The sequence below is a fragment of the Bradysia coprophila genome, unplaced genomic scaffold (genome assembly GCF_014529535.1).
Source record: "Bradysia coprophila strain Holo2 unplaced genomic scaffold, BU_Bcop_v1 contig_324, whole genome shotgun sequence".
NCBI classification, from domain to species: Eukaryota; Metazoa; Arthropoda; class Insecta; order Diptera; family Sciaridae; genus Bradysia; species Bradysia coprophila.
In genome coordinates this window covers 619,818-640,406 of record NW_023503584.1, presented here as the reverse complement: position 1 = coordinate 640,406, position 20,589 = coordinate 619,818, and the positions used below count along the sequence as shown (strand labels likewise).

Sequence of the window (20,589 nt, the reverse complement as noted above, 5' to 3'; positions counted from 1 at the left end):
CTCTCTGTATACAATCATAGCCTTGAAAAAAAACCTCTAAATAACTTTGTTTGATTTCTACATTCGACAGAAGAGAAGTAGAAGAAGTAGTAGAAAGGAAGAAAAAGAAACCGGCTCATCGAAATATATCAGCAACGGGTGGAATCTTCTAACTGATATGGAGGGAAAGCATTACAAAGAACCGAACTGTTAGATGCTGTTGTATCGGAGTATGAGATTATTGCATGAAATGGAAAGGAAGAAAGATTGACAAATGGGGTTTTCTTGATTTATTTGGGTTCGTTCCATATTTGTGGAAATTTGTAGATTGTGCTAGAATTTTATATTTATTTATATTGCCTCTATACACACCACTGGAGTTTTTTTTTTGCTATACATATTACTGCGAGAATCTTATTTGTAAAGCATAAAGGCGAACGGAGAGAGTATTCAAAAAATTACTTATTCAAATGATATCTTTTTTTATTTCTTCCGTTGAACGGTTTTTTTTCTTCGTCTTTCGCCTATATATTATACGAGTATGCTCGTGTAATGTATGTAAAACGTGTAACATACATCACTGTGCGTAATGTTCGTGTGTAGCGTAGAGTATCCAGGAACTTGGGAAGTAAAATATAACGTAAAATCGTACATTGTATGTACATTATGACGCCTCTTCACCATTTCCAGATAAAACACTGTTGATATCTCATATCAGAAAAATGTAAATTTTTTTCTTCCTTTTTTTCATACGATTTTGCCTTCCAACCACTTTTTGAAGTTTTGAAAAAACATAAAAAAAAAATGATTTCGTATAAAGGGGAGTGCGAACCCGGAAAAAATATGGGGAGCATAAAGTCGCCTAGCCATTTGTTTCAATGAGATAACAATGAATCGCGAACAATTTTTATTTTTATTTTATTTTTTTTAAATGTGAAACGTATAGTCGTCGACATATTTTTCACCATAAGAAAATATTAAACGACCGGTTGGAGTCAGTTATATATAGTTCTGTTCGCGCGATATAACATAGCGTAGGATAGGGACTCAACGAGAAAATCGTGTAAAATTTGATAATTCACCTTTTGACATATATATTTTTGGCATTTAGCTCCCTAAACATTGCCACCGAAAATATACTCGAACCTGATATGTATCTCTCTGTGTATACGGTATACGTATAAGCACATACTAATATTCCATTTATGTTACAGTAGAGAAGCAAAGGAAGAAAAAAAACGCCACCCGCAACTTAAATAACTTCGTGACCTTTTTCTCGTCTTTCTTTATTTTTTCCAATTTTTTTTGCTTTTTTCTTTTTTTTTTCGATAGAAAACCCAAAGTAAATACATAAGAAAAATCTCTTTAAAAGCTCGAGTATACTAATTTCGAACAAAGGACATCGCTTTAAATAAAAACACAAAACCATTTTCAACGTGAATGCGAAAATGTTCATTGGAAAATCTGTTGAGAAAGTGTATAGTATAACACATCTATATAATGTGGGTATGATGCTCTGCGTTGTATAGCTATACATATCTTATGTATACGTAAACGTATCTATTAATATAGATTTTCTTGTATTTTATTTTTGAATATATATATATATATATATATTCCTTACCAGAATGCTGTACGTATATACACGATGTATACACAAAAGCATATCAGAAGCATGGAATATTCTATTTTTCGTTTTATTGTATAAATCCTGAATCATCGTGACGGTAGAGTTACAATTCAACATCTTTTTGTCATCACCATTTCATCTCATTCCCAATGCTCTTTCTCAAAAACCCATGAACAGATATATATTCAATATAAATAACTATATCTGCCTCGTCTATACACATAATTCGTATACCACTTGCCACCGCATTAACCACCCACAAATCTCCCAAGTCCATAATACGTATAACTTTGTTCAGTTTTCGACTGTTTTGTGTGCATATATATATATATCTGTCTATCTAGAGATACGGTGTACGTACGTACGTCCGTATATATATGCATGGTGTTATATCTGTTCAAATATTTCTTCGTATAGCATCCCATATAATACACAAAATACTATATTTATCCTCTGCTCTGACCTTCCCGATTTCCTTTCTTGTGTGTTGGTTCTTTCCCTTTTCTATATTTGCAATTGAAAATCACACCCTTGTCTCCTTATCCATTTTCAAACCCATATCCTTCTAGCGCCAAACCAACTCATTCTCTCTAATATACCACTACCGCCAACGTTATACATTCTATACATACGGTTTTTAACATGAAACTGTACATAAGTATAACCTACACAAAAAACCACCCCACACTTACTCCATTCAAAAGCGTAGCCACACCATCAACTTCAGTCGACAAAATGTATACATACGTTTGTTATGAAACGTTATACAGAAAGCGATATGTATAGACGACAGTAGAAAATTGTTGAAGTTTTGAGTAGTCAATGTTTTGCTTGGCTGAAGGAGGGAGATTGCAATGGCTAAATAAAGGATATTTTTAGCGGCGTTTCTTTTCTTTCTGCTCCTTTTCTTATTATTTTCTTCGAGAGAATATTTAATTTAACTTAAAGTTGTAGTAGTTGCATTGATTTTCATTCGCCACTGTTTTGGATATTGTGTCCATTGATTTAACATTGGTTGTGCTAGAGCGGTCAAGATGTTTAAATTGAATTCCATTACATTGTTATTACAGTCAACGATTTATGGTTTACATTCGACAGAGATAAGATAATTTATCGAGTTTATATTATCATTTCGAATGGGGTTTATTAACTGGAATTACATTAAACCGATAGAAAAATCGAAATAAAATTGATTTTTATTGCTCGACTACCGTCCGTTGTAAGTCATCACTTTATCAGACATCTACCTATAGTATTTGTTGCTCAAATTGTAGTGTATTTAGGGCTCATAATTAATTTATTGCTGTTCATGATGCTAGTGAATAGCGAAACAATGTTCTAACGACCTACAAAATGCTTCCGGTAATTGTTTTGGTCATGATGAACCGTGCATGCCCTTGAAACGCATTTAAATCGAAGGACATTAAATCCCATTAAGCTTTTAGTAAGCCCAACTATTATAACTAAACCTTATGCACGACCATGAAAAGAAGTTTTTATCCGTGCGGCGGGAATAACCTTATTTCCTCCACTCCAATGCGGTGAGAAGATTGCGTTTTGTTGACTCTCTGATGACAGTTCAGGTGAGATAATTTTTATTTTCTCACCTCTTGTTTCCATGGAGTTTTCTCTTTGCAACTTTGTTTTGGTTTTGAAAAATGTTGAGACAAATTTATGTAAAAGCATCGGCTTTCCTGCCCATCTTATCATATCCTATCCCTCCGGCCCGAACTGACTACCAAAAGGCGCGTCGGATGTTAAAAACTGCGGAAATTCTACTTGGAAGACGCGTCAATATAAGAATTTTAACTAAAAAAAGGCAGGACCCGATTGGCCCGATCTTCTTGGATGAAACGTGGTTGTTGTGGGTTGCACCTCTGTGGTACTTTGGGGTACTACTTCCGGGTGAATTGTAGTGAGAATTAAGATGGATTCTGGCCGCACCTTTGGTATGCGGTGCATGAAACACTGGCATAAAAAGGTAGTCATCTGACGCGCTGATTGATCGTATCTCAATCTATGCCTCTTAGAGAGAGGACAAGCTGTTAAGCCTTTGGGTAGGTAAGCTCGTATAATCTAAAGAAGATCTTATTTCGGTAAGGTTGATTGACTCATTGCCCGATTATTCCAAATACAAGCCCGGACTGAACATACTGTGACTTAGGACGATTCCTAAGGGGCCTGTTGGACTTTTGTATGAAAATTTTTAATTTTTGGGCTTATTTCAAATGCTAGTCCGGCCCTGTCCATATAGTCAGTCTGGCAATCCACTACCTGATGCTATAAATCAATATTTAATGCCATAAATTTCATACTGATTGCATTACTACGTAACCCAGCAAACATCCCAGCTGGAATCTACTAAAATTAGCAACAGGTGGTATGATGGCATACGCATTTCAGTGTTAACATAGTAATATCTTCACCACGTATGCCAATCAATAAGTGTTTAATATGTACAGCGATAAAAACACGTTAGAAAAAAATCTGACGCTATTACTGTGACTATGTATGCATGTCTTATACCTACCGTTTCCTCTATATTCAAATTAAATTATTATTTAATTCAACCAAACTATATTCATGCCACATTACAAATTATTCCTTTCAAATGGTAGGTATAGCAGTCTCTATTCTCTCTATAAATACACACAATGATATATTGTTGCAGTCAGTTAAATCAATTTTCTATGATTAAAATCTAAGATTACTGTTTTGTTTGTAATTCGTATAAATATATGTATCAACGAGTGTGCGACTTCCATAATATCCACTTTTATTCCGACCATATTATATGTGTAATAAACCTACAAACGACTCTCAACACACATCGACACAAGAATATTTATTTTCGAAACACAAATGTAATTCTCTATCGGAAAAGACGGATAGGGACATATGTATTACAACCATCATGTACGTACGTGTACATATATTTATTACAAATAATATTCACCCCTTAAAGTGGATTGTGCAATCGATGAACGTCATTTAACCTCCTGAAAACTCAAACTCCTCTAGCACGTTATGGCACAAAATATGGTGTATATTATGTGATATAATACATGTGTATATAGTAAAAAGCAGTTGAAAAGGCAGCATTTATGAACATACTTGATGAGTGTTGGGGTATAACGTCATCATCCTTTACCCATATAGATTTTATTAGTATATTGTGTTGTTGGATTATTTACAATAAAAATGTACAATGCTTTGCTGTGAATGTGGATGGATATGCCAACATGCTAAAACGGTGTGGATTAAGTTGAGGAAAATTGCTTACTGGAAAATGTTACTTAAACAGATAGTTGCATCGTTAGCATATAAATGACTCATAGAATGCATTAGAAAGTTCTTGGGTATTTAAAATTGTTTTTTTTTGCGGAACAAGGTACGATGGTGAACAACGTGTACGATTATCGGTTATTAGGTGTTGAAGCAATGTGTGCTCACATCACGTTCGTAAGATATAGTTCGACACAAAACACAGAAGCAACAGAAGCGTGAAGGCCATTCCATATGGAAACCTCTAAAAGCTCAAAAGATTGGACTTAGGGAAAGAAGTCGAGGTATTTAACACTGTCAATTGCGGGCAATGTGGTATACGAACCCCATAAGAGTTACTCTTCACTGAATGCAGAAGTAAAACTAACTTTATGGCATTAGTGATTCAATGGTTATTTATGACATCGAGTGCAAAGTGTGTCATAATACACATCGTCAGTCTTTTGCACGTAATGTGAAATATCGGCTTTGCCTCGGGTTGACAACACATCCCAAGCGCAAAGTTCGAGTTTAGGAACAACTTAGGAATAAGATTTCATGTACAAGATTAGGAACCTCACTTTTAGAAGCGTATCTTCTACCCACTAGTGCGAAAGTTTCGGTAAGGAAATGTACATTCACTTTATGCAACTCAGCATCAAATTGCGCAAAATCTTCAAACTTTGCCTCTGTTTCTGTTGCAGAAAACGTTGTATGAATCTCGTTGAAAAGTGCATTATTCGGCAGGTGTTTGTTTATTATCCAGCACTTGTGTTTTATAGTAACTTGGTAACCTCACTAAGATGCCCCATTTATGTAAAAGTCTCCACTGAGCCGTAGAAAAGAAGTAGTGAAAATTTGTGTAATTTAGCTACATCAGAAGTGGATAACAATATTCTAATCTACAGTTCTTCAAGTCCCCCATCCACATATCCACATACACTATAATATGTGCATCGCGGTATTTCCAAAACATGTTCCGACGCTTCCAAAACTCCACTCTAACAACAATAAAAAAAGATGTACTCGCTTTCGCACAGTGTCAACGAAAATATCTTTATCCCTCCGGTTAATACAGTATGGAAAATCAATTCGACTGCTGTATGTGTATAAAATGCAAACAAACACAAGTTGCTGCGCTAATATACCCTAAATTTGCAAAATAAATATCTATTTGGCATTAAAGGGAAAATCTAATCTCAATACAATTAAAGACTTTATTGGACCACCCCGGGCAATATTCGGTAATAAATGTGTACATATTCAAGGGTGCATTCGAAAATATGGATGGTACAACAAGTTATATGTGCACGAATTATGGGTATTAAAATTTGAATATATTTTGTGATATATACACATGTATTGATGGCAGTGTGTTAAAATTTCGCCCGTTGTGTGTGATACGCGCGCTACGCATGTAAATGGATTTGGAATTATTATTATTTTTGTATTGCCTTTTCATTTGAGCTTTAGTCATGTTATGCCCGGAGATGGAAATGGAAATTTATTGAAGTATTCGGGCATATTAATCAATTGTTCGTCGCATTTTCTGTTGTATCGTATTGAGACCCCGATGTCATGGTCGATGAACGAAGGGTTGATGTATTGACTTGGACAGCACAATTTTATAGTCTTTGAATGCTTAGTTTGGTAGAAATGTAAGACACCGCCAATAGTGCCACAGGTGAAATTTTACTTTTACATGACTAGGCATAAAAAGATGAAAAGTAGAGTTTTCGAGTGAATTTTGTTGATCCGAGGCGTAGCCGAGGTCAATAAACACAGGAAAATGAGACTTTTCATCGATGCTAAATTTGTAGCCTACATTTGTGTGTTTCGTATTTTGTTTTTGTCTTTTCATCAGAATCCTTTTTGAAAAATGTCCGACCGCAATAACGACCGAGAACGTTTCAGCGTTCAATAAAAATTAGATTTGGTTGTAGCAGGTTTTAAAAAAGTCAGCAGTTTACAGAAATTTCTTAAACTACTCAGTGTTCTCGTTCTCAGAGCTGATGAAACAGCTACAAGCAAATGTAATTTTTATTCAAAGCCAAAACATTCGTGGTCGTTATTGCGGTCGTACTTTTTTCAAAAAGAATTCTGATGAAAAGATGTCGGCAAAAGAGAAATACGATACACATAAATGTATGCTACAAGTTTAACTAAAATGCCTCTTAAAAAACGCCCAAATGTATGCTTCTCAATTCCGAAATAGAATACAATGAAAGTAAAGAAGTAATGAAACGGTTGAGAGGTAATAAAACGACGAAGAGGTATACGCATGCGCATCAACACATTCTCATCTATTACGATTAGGTGCGTACGTCTTGTATGCATTTGTGTCTTTTGAAATAACAGGATAACGCACTTGTTCGGAAATTTATTTTAACTACCTGAGTTTTCGTACCCACTTCAAATTACTGACCCACTAGTCAACCAAACAAATTTCAAAGCAGAAACATCAATACGCAAATGTCATTAAGTAATGATTTGTTTCCGTAAGGGTCGGCGGGGAAAGTACTGATTTTAGCAATTATCTATCAGTACATCGTCAACCATTTAGTTAATGATATCTGATAGGACGAAAGAAAAGAGGAAAGAAAGAGTCAGGAATAACCGAAAAAACCGGTTTTTGCACCTGAGCTATTAACCGATTTGCATTTCTTTGAACCGAACTGCTAAGCTACTTAACCAGTAGAGAAATTGATCAAGTCAGAATAGGTACTTCAGTCGTGCGTGGTCGTTTTAAATTGATTGAGCCAAAATGAGCCCATTGCGTATCACCTATTTTTCGATGCAATATATTCTCGGGTAAATATTTTCGTTACAAAATGTGCATAAGTTAAGCAACATATTTAATTGTTTTGTGGTGTCACTCGTTTTGACAATATTGATGGGTGAATTAAATACATTTGCAAATTGTTATGTAATTTATATTATAAAATGGAAATTAATTTCACAAAATAATATTGCGCTCTGAGCTGGGAATTACATTAAATTTTCAATTACAATTTCGATCAATGGTTATGTGTACGAATGGAAAATGGAAAATGGTAAAAGGGTTGTTGCCTTCATTAAAATTTTGATAATTCTTTTTTTTGTGAAATGAATCATTGATGGGAGAGACGAATAAAATAATGTAACCACCCAATTCGGTTGAATTGAACAAGCAAATAAATAAATAAAACAAGAGATAGAAAGCTCGTCAAAATGATGTCCATTTTTTTAATCGGTTTTTTCTTTCTCTTTCCAGTAATGATGACGGAATGAGTGCCCAGGGGGGCTCCTCGAGGGCTCCAGCCTTAGGGGGTCAACCATCTCCATCAATAGGGGCCTACCAGGAGTCACACAATCATCAAAATTCACTGCATCCGACCAGTGATAATCAACTATTCCACCAACAAAGTATTAACAATTCGAATTACTATCACCAGCAACAACATCAAGGCCAACATCAGAACCATTCGAATTTAAATTATCAAAATACTCAAATTGGGCCTAATCCAAATAACGGACTAACGAATTCTCATCAACACAACGCTCAATACAACCCAAATAGTAGTAGTATTAATAGTTCAAGTGGTAGTAATAATAACAACAGTGGTCAGTTACAACAACAACAACAGCAACAATCACAGTCGCAACAACACTCAGCGAACAGTGGAAGTGTACACAACAATTATAACGTGAATTTTACGCATGGTAGTCCTAATACGATAAACATGGTCGCTGCTACAGGAAATCAACAAGGAATGGAAATGGGATTTAATTCACAGGTGAGGAAATTTGTAGATTTTAATGCAGAACCGACCTAAGGAAAGGCAAACTTGTATTTCTGCCTCAGTTTCCTTTCAATGTTGCTCTATCGAAGAAAATTTTTATTTGACCAACTTTTCGTATTTTTGTTGTTGTTAAATCGTCTTAGTCATACAGCAGTTAAAACGTTCGGCACATTTGTTAGACATGAAAACCGACGACAAATCTGTTACCGATGACAAAAAGTAGCGACATTTTTTTTAACCCCATTGCGTCACATTTTACAAGTGACGCCTTTTTCATATAGATGCTTTGATCAAGCTCCCCTGGCGGCAAAAAAAAATGTCGCCCGAGTTTAAAAAAATCGTTTTTTGAGCCATTTAAGACTTGTTCTGTGGTACTTTAAACCTTTATAGCTTTGTACCAAATAGATCAGTGATGGTTTGGGTGGTTTGGAGCTAAAATATTGTTTTGGAAACTTCATCGAATGATCTCTTTTTTTTAAATATTTCATTCTTAGTCTGTTCAGACGAAAGCATTCGATCGGCATAGTTGCTTCCAATCGCTTCCAATTTTATAGATCACGTCGCGACCTGACAGTTTCTGTGACACTTCGTTCATTCAAAGAAAATCCAACTTGACAAAAATTTTGTGTTTTTGTCAAGTTGGATTTTTCTTATAAAAATACCAAGCGTTCCAGAAGTTCATCAAAGTATGTAAACTGAGGGTCACGCAAACGCTCAGCGAATCACAAATCCAAGTTTCGGGTGAATTTATAATTTGTTATGTTGCATCCGTGACGTTTGGCGTGAACATGTTGTTGGAACTTCGTTGGTTAGTATTAAGTTTTGGCATGTGTTGCAATCTAAGAAATTGAATTTGACTTATGACCGTCAGTGCTAAAATATATTTCACATCTGTCAACTGTCAACTTCTGTGACACTTGGTATTTTCCTGAGAAAAATCCAACTTGACAAAAACACAAAATTTTCGTTTTTTAATTTTTTTTTGTCATGTTGGATTTTCTTGCACAAAAAACTTAGTGTCTCAGAGGTTGACAGTTCCATGAAGTGTCATATATAGTCATATATATTTCACTATCAGTGTTCGGCGCATAAGTTATTCATTGAAAGAGCACAGTTGATTTCTTAAAAAGACAATGTACCCTGCTAACAACATCGTTCCTTACTACATCACCTACTTATACTCCTTATAAAAATGTGTCCTTGTTGTCAAATGAATTTTTAACAAACTTGTCCCACTTAAATGGTATTATGTATGGCAATTGCAACTCAACGTCAGGACTCTTAAAATGCAGAATATCCATAAAATATTCAAAAACCGAAAAACAACAAAATATCTCCTCTCTCTAACATTCGAAAATTTTATTTTTATTTTTTTCGTTTTTTTTGCCTTCAGATGAGCAATATGGGGATGCATAACCAAACATCCCACCAACAGTATATGAATGGTATGAGCAACATGAACAATATGGCTGGTATGAATGGCATGAACAATATGAATAGTATGAGCGCAATGCAAATGAATGCAATGGGACCAATGAACGGAATGAGTTATGGAGCATCAAGGCATCACCATGTAAGTTAATATGATCTTTTTTATTCGCCGAGTTGATTCTTTTTTCATTATTTATAAAACGTACGTAGGTAACATGCATATAAGCGAGTTGAACATTTTTTTAAAATTTTAATTCTTTTTATAAATCCAAATATACCTATGGTGGGTACACGTACTCATACGTACGTCTACCTATAATATATACCATGTAATGTGTGACATATGTGATACTGAATATAAAAACATCGAACGAAATGTAAAAAAAAAAATTCAAGCAACACAAGCAATACGCAAAATGTATAACTAAAACTAAATGAACTCTGATGTCAGTTCAATTTCCGTATTGTCGACCGTGTATATACGCAACTTGTATATAATGCGTTCATATTTACACGGAACAATGCAGTGTTCACTCAGGAGAATTTCACTGAAAAAAGAGAGACAAAACAAACAAACATTTTTATCAATCGAAATTCATATTTTTATCAAATTAATTTCAATATCATCCACTGTGTTGACGATTGTTTGTATAATACAGTATACAGAATTGTGTTATACTGATTGACGGCGACACACATAATAATATCGCAGGTCGATGCAAAATTAGATAGTGGAACATTTCCGTATACATTATTGAGAGAAACGATTTCCGTTACATGCGGAATGCTAAAATTAAGCTTACGCTGCAAAGAAGAGCGTCAGACATTTAACGGTCAACAATTGTACCAAATGTTTGACGACTGCAACGCAAAATTCACACAAAAATGTAAATTGTCCGACTGACAGTACTGACTGACAGAACGAGTAACATCAAGGAAATAGGTTTGTTCCAAGTAACTGTAAACACGAACTTTGACAACTCGAACAACGACAATTTCATCCACAGCAACGTCGCTAACGTGATATTTCATACAGATCGAGCAACGTCTCCTACGCGACTTACACAGAAATATTATTGAGGTTATGGTTCTGTGGATGAAATTTGACATTTCATATGGCCTTGGAACAAACCTGTACGACCTACTTCCAGTCAAAGCAAAAAGACCCTCCGAGTTAAAAAAAAATATGTTTTTCCGGTGACGACCTCATCGATTGTCAAGGATCGATCGCCTGGTTTTCCTATTAACTCTCTATCTTAGATCACGATTGCCCCAAAGAAAAATAAAACTTTAAAATTTGAAATTAACGAGCAGTAATAGGCAGTATGTCAAAATCAAGGTAAATATAGTGGGGAGGTAATGCCACATATAACAGAATCAGATGTGCGGTGGCACGAAAAAACACACGCCATCTATTCCCTTCGTTAAAAACAAAAAAAGGAATAGAAACTCGAGCCATCTGTTGTGAGATAGCAAAAATATTTTGTGAAAACACAAGTAAATCATAGTCAACAATTTAAAAAAAAGATGTCAGTTGCATCGAACTTATGTGCTACACCGCGCGTCTGGATGACATTACCTCCTCACTATATTTACCTTGGTCAAAATACAGCGATTGAGATAGGGACTCTTTGATAGGGTGGGTCGATTTTTTCATCTTGAAAATCTACGCGCAGCGCCTAATGCAGCTTTCGCGAGCTTTTGTTGTATTTACAGTATTTTCTTTGCTGTAAGTCTCACAGTACATTTCAACATTTAAGTGTCCATTCCACTCAACAAAAAGTACTCCGTGAGAGAGCCGTGAGAGAGCAAACTGTCAAATAAACAAAGAAAAATGCAGTACTTTTTTGGTAAGAGGAAACTAAGTATTACTCTCTTATGCACTCTAATAATGGTCCGTTCAAGTACGTTTTGCACACGTAAAAAATACCACTTTCGTAAATAAGTTATTCGCCTTGCCTTCTCTGATTTCTCCCATTTGCCATTTGAAATAGAATACGAAATGAGAGAAATCAAGGAAACGTATAGGAATATAGTAACACCTTAGATACGAAGTTACGAAGACACGGCAAATATAATCCAAAACAATTAGATACGAAAGTGGGATTTTTTATGTGGGCAAAGCAGTAACGTTAAAAATATTGAGTGTCCTCAGTCCCAATGGGTACAATAAAAAGATCTCAGTGCTAGTCACACTATGTCACACATTCCAATAATTCGTAACAGTAAAGTTCAACGTAACTTAAAAGAATCGAATGAAACGCGTTTGGGATGGAATCCATTTCATAAGTTCCTTTTATTAACCATTCTCAGATGAATCCAATGAATCAAATGTCAAACATGAGCATGGGCATGAATCAAATGGGTCCAATGAACGGTATGAACACGATGGGTCCAATGAACGGCATGAACCAAATGAACGGAATGGCCCAAATGAATCCTATGGCAAAAATGCAAGGAATGGCTAATGGGTAATTTACTCGAAACATTTGACCATTCGGTGATTTGACGATTTCCTTTATTTTCGATTAGATACCCTCCTAGACGAATGTCACCATATCCAACGCCACAAATGCATGCGGCCCAAAAGCGAGCCATGTACCCCATTGGCCATGCACAAAATCCACAAAATGTTCCTGGAGGTGCAATGCAATATCCTCATAACCAAACAAACGGTGTTCCTGTTCCTATACAACAAGGCTACGGTCGATCGGGTCCGATGAATGCGTACGGCAGAGGCGGTGCCGGTATGATGCAACAACAACGACAAAATACTCCACCGTACAACAATTCCGCACACAATCCATCGTTTTATCCGGGTGGAGGATATCAGAACGTGCAAGGGTATGCAACACAAATGGCAAGTGCGCGACAGAACCAGTTTCTTAAACCCGTTTTATGTTAATAGATTCCAGCAAGATGTACGACTGAATTATCAGCACAGTCCTGTGCCGGGAAATCCTACACCTCCACTTACACCTGCCTCATCAATGACACCTTATGTTAGTCCAAATCCTGATATAAAGCCACAACCAATGCACAGTAAGTATTAATACACGAACAACAACAACAACAACCAATATATTCCAGCTAATTGATGACCCATAAAGCCATGTCCATTAAAACAATCTAATGTTGATGCATACTATCGCATCTCAATCGCATCAGCAACCATAATTTTCCATCCAATTAACCTATACCAACTTAACTGTCCTCTCACAACCATTCACATAAATCCGTTCCGAGCAAAATGTCACCGCTCATCTTAATAAATAAACGTTCACGTTATTAAAACCGATCGAAAACGCATTTTTCGCAGAAGATGATGAAATGCGGCTGACCTTTCCAGTACGAGACGGCATTATTCTATCACCATTTCGATTGGAGCACAACCTTGCTGTAAGCAATCATGTGTTTCAGCTGAAACCAACAGTATATAATACGCTTCTGTGCAGGTAAATTAATGAGTTGATTTAGCGCAAAGCTTGTCTTTCAATACTTACGGTGCATACGGTGCACGGGACATCAATATCACTAAACGAAATTGTTTTCCATTTTCGCCGCATTTATAGATCCGACCTAGAAATTCAATTAAAATGTTTCCATCATGAGGACCGGCAAATGAACACGAACTGGCCGACGAGTGTTCAAGTGTCGGCGAATGCGACGCCACTGGTAATCGATCGAGGTGAAAATAAGAGTTCCCATCGACCGTTATACCTGAAAACGGTTTGTCAGCCGGGAAGAAATACCATACAGATCACGGTGGCAGCATGCTGTTGTGTAAGACAATTTTCTTGATTTTTCCCGCCTTCATAGCACGTCCTATTAAATACCTTTATGCTTCCACACACAGTCTCATCTATTCGTACTTCAACTGGTGCATCGACCAACCATTCGGCATGTTTTACAAAGTTTATTAAGGCGACATCTAGTGCCGGTGGATCATTGTGTGGCCAAAATAAAACGAAATTTCAATGCCAGCCAAATGGGACAGAGTGGCATGACTGGTGAAAAGGATACCATTGAACAAACATCACTCAAAGTAAGAATATTGCAGTGAATTGGGTGAATCGGGGTCGTTCTGACGTAAATGTGTCGCTTTTGTCCTTACAGGTCTCACTAAAATGTCCAATCACATTCAAACGAATCACACTTCCGGCTCGGGGGCACGAATGCAAGCACATTCAGTGCTTCGATCTGGAATCATACCTGCAGATAAATTGTGAACGAGGCAGTTGGCGGTGTCCTGTGTGCAAGTAAGTGTCTTTTGAGGAATGGGTCTGCAAAAATGCTAAGATCGGAACCAGTTTTCGATCGAATTTTATTTTGTTCCAAACCACCATAATGACCGCTTTCTTTCAACAGTAAACCGGCAATAACTGATCATCTGGAAATCGATCAGTACATGTGGGCAATCCTAAATACATTAAATTCGTCCGACACAGAAGATGTTACAATTGATTCAGGGGCTAACTGGAAAGCAGTTCGACCAATAAACACCTCTGGAATCAAAGTAAGAATTGAAATGTGCCCCCGTCAAGCTGGTACAGGTTACTAAATTCCGTTTCTCTTTTCACTCTTAATTGTAGACGGAAGATGACTTGGACTCGAAACGACTTTACAAAGTAATGTCGCCGGGATCAACCGCATTGCCAACATGGGAGAATACGCAATTAGTCAATGGAATTAAGGTGAGCAACACGCCATTCTCGAACGATAATCCGACACAAATTTCTGACTTTTCTCCATTTTTACAGAAGGAAGAAGATTCGGATACAAAACGACTGTCAAGTGTTATGTCACCTGGCTCGACGTCACTTCCCAACTGGGACAATTCACAAGCCATGAGTCCGTATATGTGTCCCGACATGAGTTCGATAGCCAGCGGCAGTATGATGGGACAGAAGTAAGTCAATTCGATTTGCAAGTTCAGCTGGATGTTAACCAATCCGTTTCGTTTACAGTTTCAACAACAATTCGAGAAATTACGATTTCATCAAATCAGAACCAAATCAATGCAATCCGAATAACGAATATGGCCCCAACAGTAATCCGTTAACGCATTTAAGTGATTCTGTGAATTCCTTAGATCCATTGAACGCAATGGAGAAATCACTGAACGAACAGGTACAATTTTCAAATCAACGATCCGAAGTACGGTCACTCATAACTCATTTCTTGTTCCATTCAGATGCCTCATACTCCACACACACCTCACACGCCAGGTGGCTCTGGCAGTCATCCAATGACACCAGGTGGACCGCCTAGCGTGCCATCAAATCACAATGAAAGTGGTTCCAGTCAAACAGCATCAAATAACATAAATAGTTCGCCCAGCAATAGTCACAATTCGCCGCAGCACAACAATATGAGCAACAATCAAAATTCGACGAACAACTGCAACAGCAATCTGATGAATTCGTTGATCAATTCGCAGAACAGTGGATTGGTCAATTTAACGGATGCGGATTTGACGGCCGATTTGAATTTTGATCCGGCTGCCGTTATTGATGGAGATACAACAAATGACTTAAACGTAAGTAACCTTAACTCATTCAATCGTATGTCGACATAAGTAGGGATTCAGATATAGTTAGCCAGTTCGTAGATCAAGTAATGGCAACAGATCTTTATTTGTACAAAACCAGTCACCTTTTTACCCTTCTGAGGGAATTTTAACTGAACTTTTCATCTGTTATCTTCGGTGATGACAAATAATAAACGACGAGCTCTGGCTAATGTGATCTTTTGTTGCGAAATGTACGATAGAACAAACGAAGTAAAAGATTTTCTCTTAATCTTAAACCAATTACATCAAAAGAAGTAGAAGATTCGATAATTTCATTGGTGGAATGCTTGCCATCTGTGCAACAGTAAATGCCCCAGTGGGGCGGATGAATTTTTCAAACATCTTTAGTCAACTACTCATCTCTACGTAGTCGACCTAGGAAACAACTGAGCCTTAGATACGTAGGAGGTTTACGTCTCTGTCTGTACAGTTACAGAGCCACACAGTTACTTTTGGAGACTTTAGTAAGCTTTCGAGAGTCATACAATTCTTTCGAGGCTATATTCATACGCGAGAGCTACGAGTCATTAGTGTTCTAGATGTAGAAACCTTCAAGACTTACGAATGTTGGTAAAGTATGAATCCTCGATATTTATGACTAGAGAACTACGAATGCATGAGTTAGGATTAGAAGCACCTTGGCCTCTAATGAGCCTGTTGTGCAACCCAAACAAATTGCGTATCTACTCAGTACTGTTCATGCACCCGAGAAGGTGTTTCGGGTGGATGTACGCTATAAAGCTGTGATGAGTACTGACATTACCAAGAAATTTTGCACTGTTCATTATGAACGGAGGGTCACTTGAAAGACACATCCTCACAAAATTACCACTTGAATTTGTCAAAGGTTTCCAAATTTCAGCATTTTTCGCAGTTAAGTGAGTCTCTTAAGTCTCTATCAAATTCAGGTGGTACTTTAGTGAATATGTGTTCGACCAAGAGAAAGAAACGATTTTGAGAACTTTGAGCAGACCGTGATGCAGTTCTTTGCTTTCCTAGCAATTCGAGTCTCTTTCCATTGGCATTGGTTTATGAAAGTGTAGCTGTTCTAAGCGTTAACCCGTTAACCAGCCAATCGAATGATCAGTATTATTATCGGGTCTATTACTTCCATCGATCAAAGTATTTTTAATCGGTTGATTTCAAATCTGGTACTTCAATTTTTTTTAAACATGCATTTTACTACATAAAGGACCCTATTACGCAGAGCTTGTCATTATTTTTGTCGTCGTTACCGATAACAGATGAATTTCCAGCCTCAATGCCTGCTGATTTTGGACAATGCAATTAAATAATTGTTTGACTTTCTTATATTTACAGCTTCTACCTGACACTGTCGTTGATCCAATGGAATTGCTCTCCTATTTAGATCCACCGGATCTGAATACACCTCCATCTAGCGGTTCCAGCAATCATCCAAACAATGACGATATTCTAGCAGCATTGTTCGAATAAAAATAAGATGCAACACAATGAAAAACAAAACAAAACTAAATTGAAGAAGAAAGGAAGAAGAATAAATTGAAAGAAAGCAAAAGTATTACTTAAATAATATCCTCATCCATTCTACAATGAAACAGTTAATATTGTGTGTCTGTGTTAATAACTTTAAAAGCAAACATTTTCTCTTAGTAGAACAAGTGAAACGGAAAAGAAAACTTTCGAAAAAGAAAAAAAAATCTAATGTGATGATGAGTGTAACGAAGAACAGAACTAATGGAAAAAGAAAATTGTGTTTTCTGGATGTGTCTCTTTGATTTGGAAAAAAAACGAAAATAAAAAGTTAAATTTTTAAAGAAAAAAAGGAAAAATTTATTGAAAAATTGAAAATTTTAATTGAAAAGTAAGAAAAATGGAAACAATTTTTGAAGGAACAAAATCTTTAATTGTTATGCGCAACTTGGACCATAATTTTATAGCAGAAACGAACTGTTTTTTAAACATTAAAATTTACAACAACAACAAAGTTAACACAACGGGCATCATCGCTCCACAAATCACTATGTTTTGCCGGGCGTTTTGTTTTAATTTTCGCCATTTTTACTTACAACCCTCGTCATCCGTCTACGGATGGTTCATTTTACACGTAATATTTATCCGTTAGTGATTGATCTGTACGCCCCTCCGCTGAGCTTTCATCGAAGATGAAAGATTCGCTCAGCTAATTTACTGACTGATTTGCGAAAGCTAAACTCGTGATGGAGATGTTCCCATTTGTAGTTCTTCTTATGGTACGTCCGTTGTAAGTAGTTAGCTTCAACGAGGTCTTCGGAAGTGTTTGCAAAGGGTTTTTCGTTGTCTTCTGAATAGAACCTATTCACCACAAAAATTGGCAGTCTCTGTTGTATTCTGAAGAAAAACTCATTGCGGTTTTGGTGGCTATGTAATTATGTCCCCTCACTATCTTCGAATTGCATGGAGAATGTGATGGTGTCGATGTATTAACAACTCTGAAAAATATATATTTATGTCCAATCAACGACGTCACGACGTCAAATTGAGATATTCCTCTCCTGACTCAGACTGACCAAACTCTTAGTTCGGGCGATTCCCGAAGAGCTTCTGGACTTTTCTATGAATTTTTAAAATTTTTGCGGATTGTACAAATGATTATTACGAAGCCACCGAGCGTTGTTTTCAAGCCAGTTCGAGCCTGTTCCTCTACAGAAATATTGGAGCATTGATATGACCTCACCAAAATCGTCGAGAATGCGTCAGGTTTACCACCAAAATCTGTTACAACCGTCCGTATCTGTCGTTGCTAACATCTGTGTCAGTTTACAACTGTCCACAAGATAAATCCCCTCCCCAGATCTATGGAAGAGATGTAACATGGAAGTCGAATGAATGAAATGAAATATCGCCGACGTAACCAATTACAATTACAAATAGCTTTAGTGTTACTGACGCGAGCAACGGACTTAAATGTTAATCTGGAATGCATCTGATGATAATTGAAGAGCAACATATCATAGAAGAGTTAATATAGTTTATGGACTTAGCACGTTTCGATAGAACACCCATCAATCAGTCTGAGATCTTATAATAACAATCACTCTACTGATAGTTCCCCTTGTTGCTGCTTAAACGCACATTTTTGAGGAAGAAACAGGGGAAAAATTTGAAAAGAAAATTCTGACCTATTAATGTGTACAGATTTGAAGTACCAGGCCTTAAAAGTTTGTTTGAAAAGTGGGGAACACGAGTTCGTTAATCCATCTGTACTTCCAGCTGAGCAAATACATACGATCAATGAAAAAGAGAAATTCTCGTTTCAAGGGAATTGCCACTTGCGCGTGTTTGAACCAATATTTGATTTCAGAATTCGGAATTTTAACAGAAAAAGCAGTTCCTGTCTAATTATTTAAACAAAAGAATAAAATAAATAGAAAACAAAACAAAAAACACAAAACTTTGTAAATACTTTGTAACATACACAAGCAAATTGAAATTTTGTAAATAAATATGAAAAAAGGAAAAAAAAAATGAAAAATCAAGGAAAAAATTGTAAAAAACCCCAATTGAATTCCTTAATTGGGACGAAAACCATTCTAAAACACACACAAACATTAAGTATAATTCTAAAAGTTAAAACAAATGGAATACTTAAACGAAAAAAATTAAAAAAAAAATCTTTAAGTTTAAATTAAAAATTAAAAAAAAAAACAATTTAAAGAAACAAAAAACCAGAAATTAAATTTAAAAACAAAAATTAAATTTGAAACTGAAAACAATTTTTAGATGAAAAATGGAATGAAAAAAAGAAGAAGAAATGAAAGGGAGAAACACACACATTGACTAAGTAAGTAGTTGGTTTCAAATTTTTAGAAAACAGCCATAGTTTATGTATTTAAGTAAAACAAATTATATATACAACAAAAAAAAACAAAAAATTACATATTATATAACATATTATTATATATATTATTATTAAATAAATAAATCTGTAAAATATTTAAATAAATATACTAATATTTATCAAAAAAGAAGAAGAAGTAAAGTAAATAATTTACATGAAACTCTTTTACTCGTGACACACTCACACACTCGGATGTCAATGTACCAATAAGGAATGATGAAGTTTCAGGAACTGACCTCTAATTACCTCAACAATGACAAAAATCCAGTAAAGAACGAAAAAATCCGATAAAAACGTGTGGAATTCTCTGGTTCTAGAGCTAGGAAGAGAATGGAACATTAGAGGAAGGGGTGCTACTCTCCTATAATTACCTGAACGATGAAAAAATCCAGTAAAGAACGAAAAAATCCGATAAAAACGTGTAGAATCCTCTGGTTCTACAGCTAGGAAGAGAATGGAACATTAGGTAGACGTGTGGGCACTGCGGGTCAAGTCGAAAGCGAGATCCGTAATGCTCACACGTCGAGATAACAATTTCAACAAGAGGTGCATATTAGTACATTACTGCTATCAGGCTGTATAAGAGACGTTACGTGTACGAGAGCTTGCGTGAGTATTAGTACGAGTCTCTTATATCTGCCGAGAACAGATGGGAAATAAATGGGAAAAACGAATTTTGCTATAACGGGGCATCTACAACATCCCGAGCTATTTTTGTGACTAGCATTCCATTCTAAAATATTTACAGCAGATTATTCTACAAACGTAATCGAAATGTACTGTCCTGGCCTATATCTTATTATCCAGGCAACAGCTTAAAGCCCGCCACCTGGTATTCGATAGATACTGAGATGAGCTTTCCGGATAGCTCTCAATGGAAACGGTTAAATAATTATTTCAAAGTTTTTGTTGGATTTGCAATGCAAATGTGCCTTGATGTGAGATTTAGTATGCAATCGGTTTGTAAACTTAGTTGGTTGTGAAAAGCATTCTGTTTAAGTCTCTCTTTGAATATAGACGCAGTTTTTCTAAATTGAATTTCACTTCCGTAGTCCTTTAGACCAGTAAAACC

At 36.1% G+C, this 20,589-nt stretch overlaps 1 protein-coding gene across 3 annotated transcripts in view; it reads left to right on the top strand.

Moving 5' to 3' along the window:
• Positions 1–19,534, top strand: part of LOC119079302 (zinc finger MIZ domain-containing protein 1) — a 114,400-nt gene extending 94,866 nt beyond the window's left edge. Inside the window, exons 3-17 of one of the 3 annotated variants that reach the window (XM_037187092.1) lie at positions 8,127–8,649; positions 10,049–10,228; positions 12,400–12,557; positions 12,619–12,930; positions 12,995–13,128; positions 13,409–13,541; positions 13,659–13,869; positions 13,943–14,131; positions 14,203–14,345; positions 14,455–14,602; positions 14,679–14,780; positions 14,847–14,995; positions 15,054–15,216; positions 15,281–15,625; positions 16,979–19,534. In XM_037187092.1, coding sequence (XP_037042987.1) covers positions 8,140–8,649; positions 10,049–10,228; positions 12,400–12,557; positions 12,619–12,930; positions 12,995–13,128; positions 13,409–13,541; positions 13,659–13,869; positions 13,943–14,131; positions 14,203–14,345; positions 14,455–14,602; positions 14,679–14,780; positions 14,847–14,995; positions 15,054–15,216; positions 15,281–15,625; positions 16,979–17,113 — 3,012 coding nt within the window. In that variant the 5' untranslated portion in view covers positions 8,127–8,139 and the 3' untranslated portion in view covers positions 17,114–19,534. Of the gene's footprint in view, positions 1–8,126; positions 8,650–10,048; positions 10,229–12,399; positions 12,558–12,618; positions 12,931–12,994; positions 13,129–13,405; positions 13,542–13,658; positions 13,870–13,942; positions 14,132–14,202; positions 14,346–14,454; positions 14,603–14,678; positions 14,781–14,846; positions 14,996–15,053; positions 15,217–15,280; positions 15,626–16,978 lie in introns of all 3 variants that reach the window. The other 2 variants (XM_037187090.1, XM_037187089.1) reach the window with 2 other exon arrangements.
• The last annotated feature ends 1,055 nt before the right edge of the window (positions 19,535–20,589 follow it).